At 36.5% G+C, this 21,336-nt stretch overlaps 2 protein-coding genes and 1 pseudogene across 3 annotated transcripts; 2 read left to right on the top strand and 1 right to left on the bottom strand.

Moving 5' to 3' along the window:
• The first annotated feature begins 2,122 nt into the window (after positions 1 to 2,122).
• Positions 2,123 to 5,850, top strand: LOC110417819 (ABC transporter C family member 1-like; annotated as a pseudogene).
• Positions 5,851 to 5,991: 141 nt separating this feature from the next.
• LOC110417818 (benzoyl-CoA reductase subunit C, putative (DUF630 and DUF632)) lies at positions 5,992 to 10,835 on the bottom strand. Of its 2 annotated transcripts, XM_021430367.2 has the most exons (7): positions 10,571 to 10,835; positions 10,103 to 10,335; positions 8,828 to 9,666; positions 7,967 to 8,148; positions 7,473 to 7,693; positions 6,710 to 7,040; positions 5,992 to 6,585 (listed from the first exon to the last, which is right to left on the bottom strand). In XM_021430367.2, the coding sequence occupies exons 3-7, from the start codon at positions 9,618 to 9,620 to the stop codon at positions 6,136 to 6,138; spliced, it is 1,977 nt and encodes a 658-aa protein (XP_021286042.1). In that variant the 5' UTR covers positions 9,621 to 9,666; positions 10,103 to 10,335; positions 10,571 to 10,835; the 3' UTR covers positions 5,992 to 6,135. The 2 variants fall into 2 exon arrangements, with proteins under 2 accessions (XP_021286042.1, XP_021286043.1); XM_021430368.2 differs by lacking the exon at positions 10,103 to 10,335.
• Positions 10,836 to 14,694: 3,859 nt separating this feature from the next.
• On the top strand, positions 14,695 to 21,080 carry CCC1 (cation-chloride co-transporter 1). Its single transcript, XM_021431078.2, has 13 exons — positions 14,695 to 15,055; positions 15,134 to 15,283; positions 15,517 to 15,595; positions 16,048 to 16,139; positions 16,431 to 16,545; positions 16,704 to 16,804; positions 16,984 to 17,045; positions 17,334 to 17,558; positions 18,064 to 18,178; positions 18,649 to 18,843; positions 18,972 to 19,372; positions 19,514 to 19,675; positions 19,809 to 21,080. Exons 1-13 carry the CDS (start codon positions 14,901 to 14,903, stop codon positions 20,897 to 20,899), a joined length of 2,943 nt encoding a protein of 980 aa, XP_021286753.1. The 5' UTR covers positions 14,695 to 14,900; the 3' UTR covers positions 20,900 to 21,080.
• Positions 21,081 to 21,336: the final 256 nt, after the last annotated feature.

Consider the following 21,336-nt stretch of genomic DNA (forward strand, 5'->3'; position numbering starts at 1 on the left):
TAGCATCGCAGACAAATTTAGTTTTAAGATATCGGATGCATTACAAGGAATTTCTGACCGGAAGTGGCCATGAATGGCCTCAAAGGCCTGAGCAGAAGCTCTCGAGAATCCCATCAATGCCTAAAATACATTCGGAAGGCCTCTCTCCACAGAGCCTACGAACTGTGAATGGGCAACGATTCTGTTGGGGGTCATCCACAAGGCAATCAGTGAGTTGGATCCACCTGCACAGTGTTCTCACATACTCGGACAGAAGCTGTGGTGCCAGAAAGAAACCTCAGTCTCAAGCTGAGTTGTAGCCCGACAATTGGATTCAGTAGTCACGTCCATGCCTAAATTATCAGTGAGATCATTCGACTGCTGTGAAATATGGTCCTGAACCTGATGAGATTTGTACATCATTTCCCACATCTCCATCAGCCTGTAACTTGAAAGATTAGGCAATTTGAGCAAAAACCTTGATTCAATCTTATGCACTACATAAATATAAACCATTATGCAATCTTCCCATTAAAAACTACCCAGGGCTTGTCGAGAATTTCCCTTGGAAACTGAAATTGAAGTTCATGTATCACCATGCTTCTCAAAAATTGTTACTCTTACCTTTACTTCCTCGTAAAGCTTCTGCTCCGCAACATATAGCTTATCAAGGGTAATGCAACGAGCTCGAGGCTTGCATGGTTCCATAGAAGACCAGCTCCATGCCAACGCATCAAAAACCTTTGCTGTATTGATCCTCTTTCCTGTACTGTGGACATGTATGGGAACAGTGAGCATTAAACACTCTGCAGCTACCAGATGCTGGCTACTTGTAGCACAAATCACGTACTACAAGATTAAATAATGATTACCAACGCAAACGATATAAAAGAATCACTATTAGGCCTGGATTAGGATTCATATTGCCAAGAGAGCGAAAGAACAATCAGCGAAAAGCGCACGAAGCATGAAATGCAAATCTAGTTCCTCCCAGGTTGGCATTCAAATGTAAATTAGCAAGTAGCAAAACTCACCATTGTTACCGGCCTTTCTTGAACCAGGCCTAAAAGAAGGAGATGATGGAGAAGGAGGCAGCGGGGAAGGTGAAGAGGGAGACAATGTCAGGCCATTAGAGGAGGGAAAAAGAGTTAAAAAAAGATGAATTTGAGAAAGCGATCGCATTGCCAGTGGTCACATTTCCAGGTCTTTACTTTTTTCTTTTTTGCTTCTTGGAAAATGTTGACTTGGGTAAGGAAAGATTTAAGAAAGACTCGCAAAAGGCAAGGATTCTTTGTCGTTTTGCCAATACTAGTGTGTCAGCGTCCGCCGTGACGCTTGTTATGTATTTGACATATAGCAATACTGTCCTCACCCAGAATCTTGGGTTTCTTGAATTCTTTTCCATGTTTCTCTTAAGTTTTACTACTTAAAGGCCTTTCAACTACGACGGCACTCTTTTGATTCCAGTTACACACGTACCAATCTCGGTTACTGTCGTTCTTGTTATGTTTGGTTGCAGGAAGATGAAAGACCATTCTGAGCTTTTAAATTTCATGTTGCTTTGAAGTGCAACAAGTTTAATGTCTCCATTCCACTTAGACGTACATGATTAGTATGCTTTTTGTTGTCCGAGTGGGGATGATTGTTGAAACTTGAATCTTTAATCCCATTTTCATTTTATGAGTTACAGAGTTGGTTCTGAAACATCATAAATTGAAATGGTTTTTCTGTTCCTTTATGCCTAGAAGTTGTCTTAGTTGCAAATTAACCTTTTTGGTTCTCCTACATATGAATCTTGCTTTCTGTATGCTTCCTGTTGTGATGTCTACAATTATCATTTGCTACAAATTTTTGAATGATTGAAGCATGACTGCGGTTTGTTCTCAATGCAGATTGTGCAGTGTTTTAGTAAGTAATTAACTTGGCATTTAAAACTTCCTTATTACATTTCTATCATGAGAAGGAGAAGCTGAGTTGAGTGAATGTCTAATCAGTTTTGTGCCTTTCAGGGCCTGGCCTGTGATGGCGATTGAACCCTTGGTTTAGTATTGTCAGCCAGTGGCACATGCCGCTTGGGCAAAAGAGGTTGATGGTGCTTCAGGAACATACACACCTTGAGCTATTGACACCGTGGTGACTTCCATTTCTCACTTCGTTCTTTTGGGCCTGTGCTGTTATCAGATGTGGATGATGGAGAAGAATTCCAAAGTCCAGAGGTTTTGTTTGAGGTCAAAATGCTATATTTATATGCTTGGTATTCCACCTTGTTGGCATGCACAACTAAAGATTCTCTGGTGATTATTATCTTTCATATAGTACATCTTTGCCTGCTATTGCAGAGTACATCTCGTGAAGTTAAACGCTTGGATTACCAGATCGCAGTTTATGCACAATTTGGAGAAGCATTAAATGGTTTGTCACCCATTGGTGCATACAGAGCTTATGATTGGGTGGCCAATGCTAATGGGAAGTCCATGGATAATAATATCAGATTCACCCTTGCAAATACTAGTTCAAATCTTTGGCTCGCAATAAGGTTAGAAACATTAGGAGGCCTCATGATTTGGTTGACAGCAACTTTGCAGTTTTGCAGAGCGGAAGAGCAGGAGACCAGGCAGCATTTGCATCAACAATGGTCTACTTCTCAGTTATACTTTGAATATCACAGTACTATTGAGTGGTGTTTTAAGACAAGCAAGCCGTGACAGACAACAGCTTAAATGCTGTGAAACGTGTGAGAACATATATCAATTTGCCTTCAGAGGCTTCAGATAAAATAGAGAGCCACCGTCCTGCCCCTGGTTGGCCTTCATCTGGGTCAATTCAATTTGAGGATGTTGCCTTACGTTATAGGCCTGAACTTCTGCTTCTCTACTTCTCCAAGTGAGAAGCTAGGCATAGGTGGAAGAACTGGTGCGGGTAAATCCAGCATGCTGACTGCATTATTTCTGATTGTAGAACTGGAAAAAGGAAGGATCGCGATTGATGGGTGTGATCTTGCTAGATTTGGACTGACAGATTTGCGAAAGGTTCTTAGTATTATACCACAATAACCTCTTCTTTTTCCAGGTACCCAATTTTGCTTTTGAGTATACTTGGTCAAGTGTTCGGTTTACTATTTTAGTATACGTGGTCAATCCTATAATTGCTGTTCATCAGGCTTGCATGGAATCATTTTCCCACAAATTTGGATCAATGCATTGTCACTTTTCTGTGTTGAAAGCATTAGAAATTGTTACTAAATGTGGAAGAAGAAAACCAATAAGCCTTTCGTTTATGTAAATAAAAAGATGTGATAAACATCAATAATAACACATTAGCAGTAGGCTTGATTGATGTAATTTTCTTTCTGTAGTGAGCAGGACTCTTTTACAGTTAATCGAGGGATTGAACTGGATGAATCCTAGATAATATCAATAATTGAGAATTTGGAAACAAAAGATGGTCAACTCTTGGAAGCGAGGGTTTCTCTTTGTGACTGCGAGGCATAAAATGCAATGTAACAATCAACCAAGTATTAGATGTCTGTTGTCTCCAGTCCTTGTGACCTTGACAATCTATCTTTTTGATTATCTGTTAGAATATCTTTTAACATTAAAGTGTCTCAATTTTATGGTCATTTTATTTATCCAGGAGCTGTGCGATTAAACCTTGATCCATTCAATGAGCACAACGATGCTGACCTTTGGGAGACTTTAGAAAGTGCACATCTGAAAGATGTCATCAGAAGGAATTCTTTTGGTCTGGATGCTGAGGTATTGGACAATAACTATATTGCATAACTGTACTTGCTCCATGCTGTCATGTTACTTGAGATAAATCTGCTTGCAATGGCTTGCAAAGGCACTGGGTTGATCGGCTACCCTATTCAGTGACGCTGCCAATAATCTGTTGATATGTGTCTCTCTCCTTCCGACTGGTTAAACGAGTTGAATATCTATTCTGGAAATCAGCATAGTGTTTAGTTTTTATGTTGAAAGTAAAAGATTTGCAGAGTTTTGTGGTCAAACTAATCTGAATGAACTTAAATTTTTGCATAAGCTTCAACTAGGTTCTGCAATAGATATTACATTGGCATGCATAAGATTGAAGGTATTGCAGATGGAAGTTCAAGTTAAATCAAGAATTTCTGTAAACAGTCCCTTGAACCACATGTTTGAAGCATTGATGAAATAATTCTGCCTCATCTGTGTCAAGGTTTTGGAGGGTGGGGAGAATTTCAGTGTTGGGCAGAGACAATTATTGCGTCTTGCTCGAGCATTGCTGCGAAGGTCAAAGATTCTGGTTCTTGATGAAGCAACTGCAGCAGTTGATGTTAAGACTGATGCTTTGATACAGAAAACCATTAGTGAAGAATTCAAGTCGTGCACAATGGTCATTGTTGCTCATAGACTGAATACCATCATTGACTGTGATCGGATTCTTGTGCTTGATGCTGGTCAGGTGTGCTTTCTCGTTTGTTGTTATTTTTGGATATTTGTGGTTTCTTTTCCTTTCTGCAGATTTTTCATCCCATTTAATAGACGACCTGTAGCTATATGACATCCATAAGGGATGATTGACTCCATTCCAGGAATGACTTGGCAAATATGCTTGTTTAACTCTTCTTTCGACTGGGAAAATGGAGAGAAGATACTTGTTATTCGTGAATAGATAACTTCTGATGTTGCTCTTTCAGGTTCTAGAACATAATACTCCAGAGGAACTGCTAACTAATGAAGAAAGCACATTCTCTAAAATGGTTCAAAGTACAGGACCTGCAAATGCTGAACACTTACGTAGCATAGGTTTTGGAGGTGAGCGAATAGGTTGAGTAAAGAACATGCCATGCGGTTAGATGGTCGGATGAGATGGCAAGCTTCATCCCGTTGGGCTGCTGCAGCACAGCTTGCTGTAGCTGTTAGCCTTACTTCTTCACAGAATGACCTTCAAAGGTTTGATATTTGAGACGCGAGCAATATCCTCAAGAAAACTGAAAATGTAACCCTGCAGGATGTTTTGGAGGGAAAGCATGATGAAGTTATAGATAACTTGCTTGAGCAACACCAAGTTCTCAGAGATAGATGGTGGTCAGCTCTTTACAGAATAATTGATGGTACACATATAATATCTTTCCGTACACAAACTCCCCTCAAGGAATCCGCACATAATGCGCAGCAACACAAGCATGTGTACCATGCTAGTCCATACCTTCTTAATGAGGTCCTTGTCAGTGATGATGATTAATTTACTTGAATATCAGATGACCATAGGGAATAAAAAGGCACATAACATTCAGAACATAAAGCAGCAAACAGGACTTTTAGCATTACAGAATTCTATAATGGTAGTCAAAACCCCTGAAAACTGATAGAAACCAAACCTCCGCCCTGAGTGATGGCTTACAGAGATCCCCTCCTCCCTCAGTTTAGTGTCAGTCAGGAGAGCTAAGAGATGATCAAAAGGGTGTTCCTTGAGATTTAAAAGTTTTGTTCACTGTTGCCCCAACTAAATATTGTATGTCAAAAGGGAACAGTATGACACATCTACTGTATTCCGAGGAAGAATGGCTCCCTCAACTACAAAAATGTGAAACAACGAGCTAGGTCACCCAAGGAATTTGGCTGCTTCGTCATAATGCATAGAACACTTTAAGATCAATACTGGCGCAGACAATAGCAATCATAGCATAGATATTTGTCTCTCATCTATAATCAATCCCAATGCATTTAACGCTGAAGATCTACAGATTCTTTTGATCTATGCTTCATGATCAATGGTTGACCCTGTGTTTCAGGTCTCGCTGCAATGAGCAGGCTAGCTCAACATAACAGGCTTCAACAATTAGAGTTCTACTTTGAAAGCAGGTCCCTGGATTGGGATGATTTATAAGCAGATAATGGAATTTTGATGGCCTGATGATGTAGAAAACAACATTCGATCAGAATTTTCCATATCATATTTGCAGTGTGCTCCCATGTGATATTTTCTCTGTAGCATACCATTTTTTTTAATCATTGACATTATACCAGCTCTTATAATCAAACTTCATTAATCCAAAGTAGTTATTATTCTCTAACACCGCAAAGACCTTGTATTCTCGCTCTCTCCCTCAGTTCAGCTCACATATGAAGTATTGACTAATTCGGGCACAAAACTATTCATACAATCCACAAATCAGTTTGACGAGTTCTCTGACGCATTACTAGGAATTTCTGGCCGAGGTAGGCCATGCATGGCCTCAAAGGCCTGCGCAGAAGCTTTTGAGAATCCCATCAATGCCTGAAATACATTGGGAAGGCTAGTTTTTAGATTGTTTAAAGTCATGGTCTTGCAAACATGGACTGAGTTGAGATGTTTGCCCTTCTCAATGTCAACCCGCTTCTTTAAGGCCTCAGTTTTGGCTCGCTTCAACAATAAAGGATGCTTAGGGCTTAGGGTAGAGTTTACATCTGAAGTGGCTACGCTACCCTCAACCTTTTTCTCCATCTCAGTCAGCGACATTAACTCCTTCTCCAACCTTCTCTCAAGCTTAACCAATTTCTTTTGCTGGTTGTGTTCCTCAACCTGCTGTCGGATTATGGATTGGATGGCCAACAAAAAGCTCTTAATGGCCTCTGAAGCCACCTGCAAGCACAACAGATTAGTAAGAGATAGCTCCAAATAATACCACCAGATGAGATACTTCAACTAAAGGGCTGATTATGTGATATGTCCCTTATATTAATATAATGATCATGGCCAAGTGTACCTTATCAGGTAATTTGTCAAAACCACGCTGCCATTCTTCACAGAGCCTACGAACCGTAGTTGAGCAATGATTCTGCTGATGGTCATCCACAAGGCAATCAGTGAGTTGGATCCACCTGCAGAGTGTTCTTACATATTCTTGCTGAGATTTTACAAGCTCACAGAAGCTGTGATACCAGAAAGAAACCTCAGTTTCAAGCTGAGCTGTAGCCTGACGGTGGGATTCAGTAGTCAGGTCCACACTTAAATTATCAGTGAGATAATTCAACTGCTGTGAAATATGGTTCTGAACTTGATGAGATTTGTACATCTTTCCCCACATCTCCATCAGCCTGTACTTGGAAGATTAGACAATTGGAACAAAAAACCAGGATTCAAATTTATACAGTACATAACATAAACCATCATTCAATCTTCACCTCAAAAACTACCGAAGGCTTGTGCAGAATTTCACTTGGAAACTGAAATAGTATGGGGACGATATTAAGTTGGAATTTTAGTTAAGCAGGCTTCAATCAAACTACTTTTGGTTTTTTTTTCTTGAATTGTGGATTCATAACTTTCATTAAAAGTTCCTTCAAAAATAAGGGTCAAGAAAGAAATCGAATCATTTTACATTATCTTGGATAGTGAGGAACCTTGTTGCATTAGAACTGTGAGGCTTTTGGAGAATCCAAAAAATTATTTCTTATTCTCCATTTAGAGTATCACCAAACCCATTTTAAATTTAAAAATGAAAGTGGAAATATATGACCAAATCTTACCCCGAAGTCAATGCAACCAGCTGAGGATGTAGCTCCTTATCAATGAGCTCCAATATAGATGAACAGGTTGTACTTATTGATTGTTGCAGCCGACTTATGTCAGTCTCCAAATTCTCAACACTTGATCGGATTTTCTCAGTCTTGGTCCAGTCATGGTTTTCATCTTGCCTTTGTAGCAACATCAATTTCCTTTCAAGCTCTAATTTTGCAATTTCTTCCTCCTACAAACATCACTATCCATGAGAATGCAAAGACTTATGCATATGAGAATGTGGAAACAGAAAACCGAGGCAGAGCATACTCATAAGATAGTCATCATCAACGCCACCAATCAGGCATTGAAAAAACTCCAAAACTACCACGAAAACTATATACATATTACATAAAGGAATACGGAGATCCAAAGGTAGTAAAAATTTGCAGAAACCATAATCAAATGCAAATTCTGATTATTGAAGAATTGATGTAATGACCACACTAAGTATCAGTCTTACCTTTACTTCCTTGTAAAGCTTCTGCTCTGCAATATATAGCTTATCAAGGGTAACACAATGAGCTCCAGGCTTGCATGGTTCAATAGATCCACACTCAACAGCATCTCTAGCAAACTGAAGGGACTTAGAAGACCAGCTCCATGACAATGCACTAAAAACCTTAGCAGAATTGCTCCTCTTTCCTGTAGTGCAGACAGTATGGAAATAGTGAGCATTGAGCACTATGCAGCTACCAGATACTGGCTATTTGATGCACAAGTAACTTACTACAAGATCAAATAATAATTACCAAAGCAAATGATTTATAAGAATTCATTGAAAGGCCCGAACTAGGATTCATATTGCAAAGACAGCACAAGAACAATCAGCAAAAATCACACAAAGCACGAATGCAAATCTAGTTCCACCCTGGTTGACACTAAAATGTAAATTAGCAAATAGAAAGTGATAAAAAAGTCAAGCTCTTAAGCCGACTGGCTCTCACATCTTATGGTTCCCAGCTCTCCCTAGATCATTGGGATTGGGGGTTAACATCATTGAGTAAAAGAGAATACATCCTTCCAATGATGAAGGATTGGACCTTAGATATTTAGGACTTTAGGGCCCAATCCACTGGCAATGGGAGCTGTACACTGGCACCAAATGTACCCTAGAAACAGGTTTGAAGCCATCCTCACTTTAAATTTATATAAATCAATAACTTTCTGCAATTAGAACAGAAAGTACAATGATGCATAAATTATAAAAGAGTCAATTCCATCAGATAGAACTTCCTATCCAAGTTGATACCGTAGAAAATCATGCAGCAAATACAAGGAAAGAAATACACACAAGTAGTGAATTGTTGAAAGGTTTGCTTACTTTTGTTTTCATTGAGTTTCCATGGAAGAGAATTGTTCCCTATGTTGATGTCTGTAAAAACAGCAATTTGCTTCCCACCAGCTGATGCTTTCAAAAAATAGTCATCTAACTCCTTTATAATTCTCTCCAACGTCTTCTTGTTCTTCCATACTACCATGGACACATCTGTAGCGTCTTTATTATACCAGCTCATCATTGATGAGTTATCATCAACAATTTCCCCAGGCTGACAACTATCAGGGAGAGGACTTACTGCAGTATTTTCAACAAGCTTCTCTTCCTTATCTTCATCCTCAAACTCCATCTTACTCTCAGCCCAATTTTCTTCCTCAACTGGTTCTACAGATTCACTCTGTTTTGGATGATGAAGAGGTGAATTAGACTCAAAAAAGTCCCAATAATTGTATGATGAGCTTGCAGTAGGAGGTGGTGGGGTAGAACAATCATCCTGATTAATCTCTATGCTTTCTTCTTGGGCAGCTTCTCCTTTAACATTTTCACCGGCCATTCTTGAATCAGGGCTAAAAGAAGGCGGTGGTGGAGGAGAAGGAGGCAATGGGGAAGGTGGAGAGGGAGGTAATGTCAGGCCATAAGAGGTATTTTCAAGTTCCAACGAGTCCGACTCAGTAAACTGCTTAAGAGTTACACCAGTATTCTTCAATGCCCTCAAATAGGCCAACTGCGCATCTGCAAATTCTCCTCTATATTCCACCAATTGTTTCATAAGCCTCTTCCGCTCCTTACATACCTGAACCCTTCCTTCCTTATCGATCCTTGAAGCAACACAGCCCATTTTTTCAATCAGGGATCATAACAGTCTTTGAATTCTCTACTTTAACCTGCAGTAGAATACATTAAACACAAAGCAATCTCAATTTTCTACACCATATTATGTTGAAAAAGGAAAAGTAAGATCCCAGCAAATTTATAAGGTTGATCAGATATTCCCCAAAAGCCGAATTTGCAATTCTCATACATATGCATTCCTTTCCTGGAAATTCAAAGACCTCAAATATAACAGAAACAACGGCAAAACGATCAGTCAATGCCAAGATCTCTACAACTCGCAAATTACTCAGGAAGGAGTGCTTTCCCTGCTAATAATTTAGTTCCACGGGCTAAAATGATACTCATAACCAAAAATTCTAGCTTCTACAGAAACTTCACACCTTACTTTTGACGGTGATCAAAGGCCACATAGAAGAGAAAAGAAAAGAAATGACACTTGAAAACAGGAATAACCAGTTTCTTAATATACTACCATCATCCACCTACCCATAATGTAGCAATAGATTCAAATGGATGCCCCTTTGATTCGATGATTCTAAACAAGGTTTCTCAGCCAAAATGATGATCTTTATAACACAAAGATCAAAACTTTCAAACCCAAAATTTCTCTCACACTAGATGCATTTTCAACGTCTGCTGATTCAGATCCTCATACAAGACAACAAGAATACCACCCCAGATGCACCCAACTTCAAAAATCTCCATAGCTCAAACTAAAGCTGCAATAGAACAATAGAGAAAAATAGTTTAAGACCAAAAAGGGTCTTACTCTTACGAGAGTCTTACAAAATATTTTACTAGTAATATTTAAAAGGAAAAAAAAAAAAAGAAGAAAAGCGACAAGAAAACAATGTAACTGAAATGGAAACTGCCAGAGACAGAGGCTTGCTTGCTCTGTTTTTCTCCTGGAAAATAAAATAAAATAAACAGTAAAAACAAAAGGAACCAATATACCTTATCACTGAAACAAAGGATCTTTTGGTTCTGGGTTTCGTTTGAAAGCGTTAAAACTCAAAAACAGAAGGGAAATGAGAGCAATGCTTTCAAGGTGATAGAACTTGTGGAAAATCCCACCAAAGAAGAAACTTGGAAAGATCTCTTCTTTGCTTAGCTTTTTCAAAGAGGAGGAAAAGAAAGAAGGAGCTCGACACCCGAGGGCAGACCCCATTACCATGAGAGAAGCATCCAAAGCATAGGGAAGCTGAGCTGGCGCATTATAGCAACTCTCAAAGGGTCAAGTCCCGACATTTATTTTTTCTTCCTGCTTTAATTAAAGAAAAAGCCTTTTCCACGCCAGCATGAGTACCTAAGATTACTCCGTTTGAAAAAAGGTCCACGTCACTCGCTGACTGCGCACTATAGCTTGTGTAGGCAGTTGCGCACGTTAGTCTGAGACGGCTGTATATTTTAGAATTAGACCATAAGATAAGGCATACGCCCTTTTTTATTCACATTTAAATAAAAAGTATCATTTAAACATTTTGTGAACTTTCTTTTTCTTTTTTTTGATCAAAATGAAATTGGTGAAATATTTGTTAATTTTGAATTATCCGAAATCGAATTTGATTAGCATTTAATTATTCATATTTTACTTGAATTCAATTAAAAATCAATATCTAATACTTAAACTTTATTATTAATATTTGATAAAACAACTCGAACTCTAATAATAAAAATAAATTTAAAATTAACTTTTTTATATATCATTAATAAAAATAACAATAATAAAATAAAATTTAGAATTATATTCTAAAAAATTAATAAATTCTAATAAGTATTAAATTAATCATAAATCATAACTAATTTATAAATAAAAAAGTAATATATAAAATTAAAAGTCATTTATAATTAAATTTCAGTAATAAGAACCCTATCACTATTCAAATTTTATAAGAACCCTAATAATAAATTTTTTATCTGAATCTTATCTAAACTCAATTATAAAATATTTTAATAGTATTTAATCAATCCAATAATGAAATTATACTAAATCCGAGCAGCCAAAAATCGAATAAGGATCAAAAGTTGTTTGAATGTAGGCAGCATAGTCGTTTGACTATTTATTGCTATCATTTATTTCTGCTTTTGCTTTTTCTTTTAGCATATGCCATGTCAGAAAAAGGCGGACAAAAAAGGGGTGCGCAGTTTAGCTGAGGGTGGTTGGTTAAGTTAAAGTGGTCATTCTATATGTAAAACAGGACAAAAGGAAATCCAAGTTCTAAGCCCAACCAGCTTTAAGCATTTAAAAGGAAGCAAATCTTTTGGTAAAAAACCCTTTTTGGGTGACTAATGATAATGATTTGTCTCCTTAGGTTTAGTTCCTTTCGGCTGTTGCCTTTTCTCATGTTTCCCACTTGGCCTCTTCTTTCATTCCGCCCTTTTCTTTTCCTTTTTTTTTTAATATTTAAATGGATACAATGACATAAAAAACTAAATCTTTATAAAAAGGAAACTACTAATATTTAAGATGGAAAGAGTATTATTTTATTTGTATATATATCAAAATCTTCATTTTAAAACTAAACTAAAATTAAGAATTCTTTTAAAAGAATAATATAGAAGAAACAGAAATGAATAAAAGATAGATAATATCAAACATCTCGATCCTGTGTCTCACTCATTATGGTTTTTCACTTACAAAGGATAAAGACTCATTTTAGTCCGAATTTACTTCGATATTGGTATCTATATTAGTGAAGAGTTAATTAAATTTTAATATTATTTGTTATAAATTAATATTTTTAATTCAAAATATATATTTATTAGGTGAAATAAGGTTTTTGTTTATAAAGTTATTTTATTTTTTATTAATTTAAGATATGTGATGTTAATACTTCTGAAAAAAATAATATTTCTCTTTATTACACGTGTATTAGGCTCCAAATGTTTGTTTATCCAAATAATGAGTTGGGAGATAGAATTTTAATTTGGGCTGGGCTTGGTTTTCAATTATTGGGTCTAGGACTTAAACTTGGGCCGAAATTGGCCACGAGGCCATCTCAAGTGTTGAGACTCAAATGAGCTAAGAGCATTACCACATGCTTTAGCATTTGAAATGATCATTTCAATTTAGAACTACTCTCGATCAATAATCATTTCAGTATTTAATTTATTTATTTTTACTAAACAATAATTATTTCTCAAAATATTTATTTCGTAAAATTTTTGAATAATTAATGCCGACTCCCTTCCGATAGTAGTAACATTATATTTACTAACAAAAACTTTGGTTACCATACAAAGTAAATAAACAACTGTTGCTTACATGCACTTTCCACGAATCCCCCTTTTTTGGCATGGATTTAGCTAAGATATAGCATTCATACTCTTTCCCTTTGCCAAGCAACACTTTCTTTCCTATTTTCCCTCACATGACTTCTTGGTTCATGCTTTGTCATTTTTCATTAAAAGATATTATTTATTGTTAATTCTTATCCTAGCAAATTAATTTAAAATATATTTAACATACAAGATAATAAAATTAAAAGCTTTTCACCACACTAACATTGAGTAACAATGGAGATTTCAATGCAATGAAAGGACAATTGAGAGTTTTCGGCACAATAAAACTTAATGATGATCCAAATTTTACTGCGATGAAAAGTTTTTTAATTGTTTAATCTAATAGAGAAATGAAACTTTAGAGTTAAAATGAATGTATGTTTTGAAACATTATTATTGTTATTATTAAAAATTAATATCTTTATTATTATTATTTTGTTTATTAAGAAAAGCAAAAGCAAATTAAAAAAAGAAAAAGAAAAGCAACTCTTTTGAATGTGTATTTGAAAGATAAAAACCTCACTTGCCCATGAAGGATGCCTCCGTCACACTCACACAGTCTTTCACCTGAATCAAATTCATTGCAATTTACAACTAAAAAAGTGTCCTGCATAATCAGCATGTCCCCACTCATGATTCTTTGACGGACTGGTGGTCAACATGAGCGTCTCATAAAAATAAAATCACATTTTTTTTAGAATAATGCTATAAGCATTAAAAAAATCTTATAGTACAACATACTTATATTGTATAAAAGGCCTTCTAAATTAAAAAAAAAACTCATAATTATGTCTATATACATCCATTTTAATTTCTATTTTTTATTGTACTAGGTTTTTATATTTTAATTTTTGTTCAATTTTAATAAAAATTTAATAATTATTAAATTTAATGTCAATCGATATATTTATTCACGTAAAAATATGAAAGTTAATGTGATCATATAAACAAAAAATATTCATTGATATTATATTTGACCACAATTAATTATCTATTAAAATTAAGAATGTATACGAATATAAATTAAAATATAAGAATTTTTAAATACAATAAAAATATAAAAAAATTCACATAAATATAAATGATTCAAAGGTTTTTTTTTTAAAACTATTTACACCTTTTAATCATGTCTTACATGCCACTACGAATATCAAAATGGCAACCTAACTTGAAGAAATAAAAACGGATACAATCGGACACATCAACATCGTAGAATCCATGATTTGAATCATTAATTTTTCTAATTTTTTTTATTAGAGGTGGCTACATAAAGTGCTATTTACTTTGACCTATACCGAATTTGGAAAATCCATTATTTTTTTGGAAGATAAATGTATTCAAAGTTGAACATTCCTTTTTTCAATTAAAAAATTTTATAAGAATATAAATAAATTAGCCATAACATCTCTTAATAAACAAGCAATTACAGTTACGTAAATTTTTTTTCCCCTTCAAAGTTACCATGATATTTTTTACTAGTAGCAAAAAAATTGCAAATTTATATATGAATAACTTAACTCTGATTTCACCTAATTAAGATGGTAAAAAAAATATAATTCTCAAAAATTTTATTGTAAGCATTAACATGTGATGGATAAATTTAAAAAATATATATTATAATTATTTATTTTTATTACATTTAAATAAATTTTTTAAGTTTTTTATTAATATTCAAAAAACACGAAGAATTGAAGATTCAACGTGGCTTTAAAAGTCTAATTTAAGTCGTTTTATTTATTTTTTTATATTAATACTATCATTAAGAGAAGTTTCCTCTTGTATTTATCAAAGAAAGTAAAAAAAAAAAAAAAAAAAAAGAAAGAAAAAATGTCGCCATTACCGTAATCCGGTTTATATAAATAAAATCCAGTTTTAATCTGAGGTCTCTCTGGCTGGCTTCCCTTCCCTCTCTATCTTTTGCAAATTGGGCATTTCATTTCATTTTTGGATCTGAATAAGAAGAATTTAGATCTAAAATTTACTTGGAGGATTGAATCCGAAAATGAACAATGGAGATTTAGAAGGCGGCGGGGACGAAGGCTTCCATGGAAAAGGCGGCCGCAACTACAGGCCCGTCGTGGTGCACGATCGCGCCGTTCTCGAGATGTCCTCCATGGATCCTGGATCTTCTTCCTCCGGTTCCCAATCTTCTATCAGGTAATCCTCCGCTTTGTCTTTCTCTTTTGCTGAGAGTTTTTTCTTTTTCTCATATTGGATAGTAATATATACTGGCAGGAAAATAAAGGTGGTAACGCAGGGAAATTCGGATTCCGATGGAAGGGAAGGTTCGATTCCTGAGAATGGTGGAGCCAATGGTCCTCACAGGGAACATAAATTGGAATTGTTTGGTTTTGATTCTCTCGTCAATATTCTTGGTCTCAAAAGGTATGTGGTTCATTTTCCATTAATGCTTTCACTTGCATTTTGTGCGCAATGATCAAAAGATGTCAGTATTTCCTTTCATGAAGCATATAGCTGTGCTTCTTCATGTTAGTACTTGCTAATTAATGTTTCTTGGTAATTAAATAATGAATAGTTTGGGTTGGCTGGACAATTTTCCTTTACGTAAGTTTTTTTTTTAACTTATGATCAGTAGCTGCTTTTGACTTGTTTTCCAGTATGACAGGAGAGCAAATCCCGGCACCTTCTAGCCCAAGAGATGGTGAGGAGGTTTCGATCACCAATGGGCATCCGAAGGTAAGCTATTCTTTCACTTTGCCTTGATTGATTATACTACTTCCATTTTTCATTACTGGCATTGTGTTTCATCATCAACATCAATGTTGTTATGCTTGAGCAAAAGCAAATAAGCTATGATACGAGGATTAAATTAATAAATTGTTGAAGAATATGGGAGATATTGGGGTATTTACCTTGTTATTAGTTTTTGAATTTTTCTGATATGTAATATGACGAAAGAATGAAAAGATACTCTTGTTTAGTTTCCTTTCTGCTAGGTATATAAGTTAATTATGTCTGACTTGGTTGAAATAGTAGCGAGCATTGAGAAATTTATTTATGGGCGACGAAATACAATGTATCAGATTGTTCTTTTTTTTTTTTTTTTGTCTTCTTTCTTAATGAAAATTAGAAAACTGTACATTACAGCCTTCTCATGCTGTTTTATGTTATGTGCATACATCATGCAGCCCTCTGATGTCAAAATGGGTACAATGATGGGGGTATTTGTCCCATGCTTGCAAAATATTTTGGGTATTATCTACTATATCCGGTTTTCTTGGTAAGTCCTATTGTCTCACCTTTATTTTGTCTCAGTATGAATGTGCAGAAGTGCTTGTGCAATTGTAAATTGAATGTGTGCTTTGTTTCTAATTAATGTTGCTGTTTTGAATTTAAAGCTGAGCTTCTTTTCAATAATTTGAATTTCACAGGACACTTTTGCATTATATTTGATATATGGTCCACACACACACACACACTCTTTGAGTTATGCCCTTGAACAGTACCCTTTGCAGTAAAATAGGTGGATTTGGTAATTTTGGTTTCTAAGGTTCAGTTATGAGAATTTCAGGATTGTTGGCATGGGTGGCATTGGCGAATCACTGCTTCTGGTATCGTTTTGTGGTCTGTGTACTTTCTTGACAGGAATATCATTGAGTGCAATTGCAACTAATGGTGCAATGAAGGTACAAGTTCTTTATAATTATATATTCTCAACAGTCATTTTTCAGTTCACATGTGATGCTTTAAACAGATAATTTACTTATGAGTTGAATCCTGGTGTTGTTACCTCGAATATGGAGGTTTTTTCACGAAATAGTTGTGTTGTTATAATTACTGCTAGGGTGGTGGTCCATATTATCTCATTGGTCGTGCCCTAGGTCCCGAGGTTGGAGTTAGCATTGGACTATGTTTCTTCCTTGGCAATGCAGTGGCAGGAGCTCTGTAAGTATATCTTCTGGTCCTTTCATTTTTTTTATAACACTATTTCGTGCATGGCTCAAGGATGTAGTTTAATGGAATCACGCACCATGATATATGCTATCTTGATAGCATAATGTATTAAGTATTTAACAATATTGTACCCATGCTTATACTTCCTTGTGCTTTGGTTGTGGTTGTAGTTATGTGTTGGGAGCTGTAGAAACCTTTCTAAAAGCTCTTCCTTCTGCTGGGATTTTTACTGGTAATAATTGATTGCAATTGACAGCACAATTGTCGTTTTATTTTATTTTTAGAATCTTTTTGCCTTTTCAATTTTCGCTTTTAAAGATTTTGAGGCTCTTGTCACCATGCTTTTGTCTGGTCTTTAGCTGATAACTTAGTTATATACATTACTTACACTAAATGTGTAGTGATGGCGACACAACAAGCATGGCAAATGGCTTGGTATCAGTACAATAGTATAGATTCAAATGTGTTTAAAAAAATCTTGTTCCAATTCGTTTCTAATATCCTCGTGCTTGCGATGCAGAGACCACTACGAAGGTGAATGGCACAGTATCAGAACCAATACAGAGTATAAGTACACATGACTTGCAAATTTATGGGATTGTCGTGACTGTCATCCTATGCTTTATTGTGTTTGGTGGGGTGAAAATGATCAATCGGGTTGCCCCTGCTTTCCTTGTACCTGTTTTATTCTCGGTATTCTGCATATTCATCGGGATCTTTTTGGCAAAGAAGGATGACCCTCAATGTGAGTGTCTTCTTTATATTCTTTTTGCCCTCTCTCTCTCTCTCTCTCTCTCTCTCTCTCATTTTGCCCCAAGAGAACAACTTGTAGAGTTGATTCCTAAAGTGTCATGCTTACAAGGTAGTGATGTGTAGCTCTTGAGCATGATAGTATAAGCTATTTTGGTTGGATAAGTGTTTGGTGTGTCACTACATTTTTACTTACATTAAAAATTTGTTTCATTGGACATATTGCTCTTGTACCAATGCTCATGTTATTAACTTATCATTTGTGGCTTTTGCATTCTTATGAAGTTGGTCTTAATGTCAAATGGCATAGGCATACATGCCTGTCGATATTTGTTCTAGGTTGAATACAACAGTGGCCTATTCTTTGGTGCGAGCCATATGTCATTGCTCAAAATCAGAGTTTCCCCTTTGTTGGGTGTGCATGCGTTTCTTGTCATTTTCTATCTTGATATCTGGATTTATGTGGATATATGAAACAAGTAACTTGTGATGCTTGACAGCTGGAATTACGGGCTTGAGTTTGGAAAGCTTTAAAGATAACTGGAGTTCAGATTATCAGAATACAAACAATGCTGGTATACCTGACACTGAAGGAAAGGTGCACTGGGACTTTAAGTAAGAACCTTCAAGGCTGCTAGCATTGTGCTTATTAGAGTTAAATTTTGTTAAATTTGCTCGGATTCTGAATTTGTTACATTATCAAAGGATGAAGCACTGTTTCTGGAGGGCTGGTTCAGACAAACATCTGCTCTCTTGATTATTTTCAATTCCTGTTGTTGATTGTACAAATATAGCACCAATAAGCACACACTCACCTAATACTATTGGAACTTGTTTGATAATGGAGGTCTGGAGGAGTACGGATTATAAGTATTAAAATTGGTGGCCATACTTCTGGTCCAAAAAGGAGGAAACAAGTTCATTGCCCCTACCTCCATCATTTTAACTATCAAAAGAAAAGGGAAATGTTGTTCCCCTACTATTAAGTTTTGATGTGTGTTAACCACATACTTTTCTCATAGCTGATGAAATGGATGTAGTTTCTTTCATGGGTTTTCTAACTCTTTGTTCATATACTTCTTCAGTGCATTGGTTGGTCTCTTTTTCCCGGCTGTAACAGGAATCATGGCCGGTTCAAATCGATCAGCCTCACTTAAAGATACTCAGCGTTCGATCCCCATTGGGACATTGGCTGCCACACTTACTACTACTGCTCTTTATATTGTTTCTGTGTTACTTTTTGGAGCTGTTGCCACCAGAGATAAGCTTTTGACTGACAGGTATCATATTTTCTAGTCTCACAAGAAAGTTTTCCATGGATTCTACTGGTAATGTTTCCCCTGTGCATTCTTGTATTTAAGATTTAAGGTTTAGATATTGTTGTAATATTAAACCACCTTCGATGCAGGCTTCTTACTGCTACAATTGCTTGGCCTTTCCCAGCTATCATTCATATTGGAATTATTCTTTCGACTTTAGGTGCAGCACTTCAAAGCCTGACTGGTGCCCCTCGTCTTCTTGCAGCAATAGCCAATGATGATATTCTTCCTGTTCTCAATTACTTCAAAGTTGCAGATGGTAGTGAGCCTTATATCGCTACCCTCTTTACTTCATTCATCTGTATGGGGTGTGTCATCATTGGGAATCTGGATCTTATCACACCAACTATAACTATGTTTTTCCTTCTATGTTATTCGGGTGTGAACTTGTCTTGCTTCCTTCTGGATCTTCTAGATGCTCCCAGTTGGCGTCCTCGGTGGAAATTTCACCACTGGAGCCTCTCTCTCCTTGGAGCATCACTGTGTATAGGTATGCTTTCATTGCATACAGTGCAATTTAAGATTTAACATTTCGTGTCCCTTTTAGTTGAAAAAATCCTGCATACTAGCACCGTTGTATTTTCATTGGAGGCTGATGCTCAGCTGTTTTCTTTGCCTTTGTTTGTTGCAGTGATAATGTTCTTGATCTCGTGGTCATTCACTGTAGTGTCTCTGGCCCTTACTAGCCTCATATATTATTATGTGAGCATTAAAGGAAAGGCTGGGGACTGGGGGGATGGTTTCAAAAGTGCATATTTTCAACTAGCCCTTCGCAGCCTTAGATCTCTGGGAGGTACTTGTTATATTATGTGTATCTTTGTTAACTGTGTGCATGCGTGTGTATGCATGCTCTCCTTGTATTTTTTGTACGTAGACATGAGTAGGCCTCTTGTGTTCCTGTTGTTGACCTATTTATTTATTTGCAGCAAACCAAGTTCATCCAAAGAACTGGTATCCCATTCCTCTTGTATTCTGTCGGCCTTGGGGTAAGCTGCCAGAAAATGTACCTTGCCATCCAAAACTTGCTGACTTTGCCAACTGCATGAAGAAGAAAGGCCGTGGAATGTCCATATTTGTCAATATACTAGATGGGGACTACCATGAACGTGCTGAAGATGCCAAAGCTGCCTGCAAGCAACTTGATACCTATATTAACTACAAGAACTGTGAAGGTGTTGCAGAAATAGTGGTAGCACCCAATATGACTGAAGGCTTCCGTGGAATTGTGCAGACCATGGGTCTTGGCAACCTCAAGCCCAATATTGTAGTGATGCGGTACCCAGAAATATGGCGTCGTGAGAACCTAAATGAAATCCCAACCAGATTTGTTGGTATAATTAATGACTGTATAGTTGCAAATAAGGCAGTTGTCATTGTCAAGGGCCTCGATGAATGGCCCAATGAGTATCAAAGGCAATATGGTACCATTGATTTGTATTGGATTGTGAGAGATGGCGGTCTCATGCTTCTTCTGTCACAGCTTCTTCTTACTAAAGAGAGCTTTGAGAGCTGTAAGATTCAGGTCTTCTGCATTGCAGAGGAGGATGCAGATGCAGAGGGTCTCAAGGCTGATGTGAAGAAGTTTCTATATGATCTTCGGATGCAGGCTGAGGTGATTGTTATAACAATTAAGTCTTGGGATGTGCAACCAGAGGGTGGCTCTCAGCAAGATGAGTCGCTGGAGGCATTTAGTGCTGCTCAGCAGCGGGTAGCTGGTTACTTGGCAGAAATAAAGGAAGCAGCGAAGAAAGAAGGGACCCCTTTGATGGCTGACGGAAAGCCTGTAGTTGTGAATGAGCAACAAGTGGAGAAGTTTCTCTATACCACTCTGAAGCTGAATTCAACGATATTAAGATATTCTCGAATGGCTGCAGTTGTGCTTGTAAGCTTACCGCCACCTCCTGTCAGCCACCCAGCTTACTGCTACATGGAGTACATGGATTTGTTGGTAGAAAATGTGCCGAGGCTTTTGATTGTAAGAGGATACCGTAGAGATGTTGTAACTCTATTCACATAGTCTCCCGATGATTGAATCAGGACTGTAATTTTGGTATTGTTCATATAGGTTTTTTTCCCCGAATTTCTTGTAGTCAAAAGTGTTAACATTCATTCTTTTCAGCCATTTTGATTCATGGCATTTTTTTAATTCATTTAATACGTTTTTGTCCCCCTTCTGAAAAGAAAAAGAAATTTTGCAGAAGTATTCCTTTTGGATTGAGCTCTGACTTGTGATTTCTTCTGGTCTGGATGACTGGAACGACTGATAATTCAATCGACAATCAAATTTCTGTATTGCCCCTTGCCGGCTGTAGTTGAGGTTCATTTTGAACCTAAAACGCCCTGAATATGAAATGGTTGGAACTCAGAAACTAATCAAATTTTAACGTAACATTCATTTTAAACTCAAACGTGCTCATATCTCGAATGATTAAAACTTGAAATGATCAAACTATG

Source organism: Theobroma umbraticum, unplaced genomic scaffold (genome assembly GCF_002168275.2).
Source record: "Theobroma umbraticum cultivar Fairchild unplaced genomic scaffold, ASM216827v3 scaffold_50.0, whole genome shotgun sequence".
In the NCBI taxonomy this organism is placed as follows: Eukaryota; Viridiplantae; Streptophyta; class Magnoliopsida; order Malvales; family Malvaceae; genus Theobroma; species Theobroma umbraticum.

Excerpts from the sequence above, each read along its gene's own strand:
- CCC1 (XM_021431078.2), top strand. The coding sequence starts at position 14,901 with ATGAACAATGGAGATTTAGAAGGCGGCGGGGACGAAGGCTTCCATGGA. Across the intron at positions 15,284-15,516 it reads AATATTCTTGGTCTCAAAAG|TATGACAGGAGAGCAAATCC; the intron begins GTATGTGGTTCA and ends CTTGTTTTCCAG. Across the intron at positions 19,373-19,513 it reads TGGAGCATCACTGTGTATAG|TGATAATGTTCTTGATCTCG; the intron begins GTATGCTTTCAT and ends TGTTTGTTGCAG.
- LOC110417818 (XM_021430368.2), bottom strand. The coding sequence starts at position 9,620 with ATGGGCTGTGTTGCTTCAAGGATCGATAAGGAAGGAAGGGTTCAGGTA. Across the intron at positions 7,694-7,966 it reads AGCTTTACAAGGAAGTAAAG|GAGGAAGAAATTGCAAAATT; the intron begins GTAAGACTGATA and ends TGATGTTTGTAG. Across the intron at positions 6,586-6,709 it reads TTGACAAATTACCTGATAAG|GTGGCTTCAGAGGCCATTAA; the intron begins GTACACTTGGCC and ends TTGTGCTTGCAG.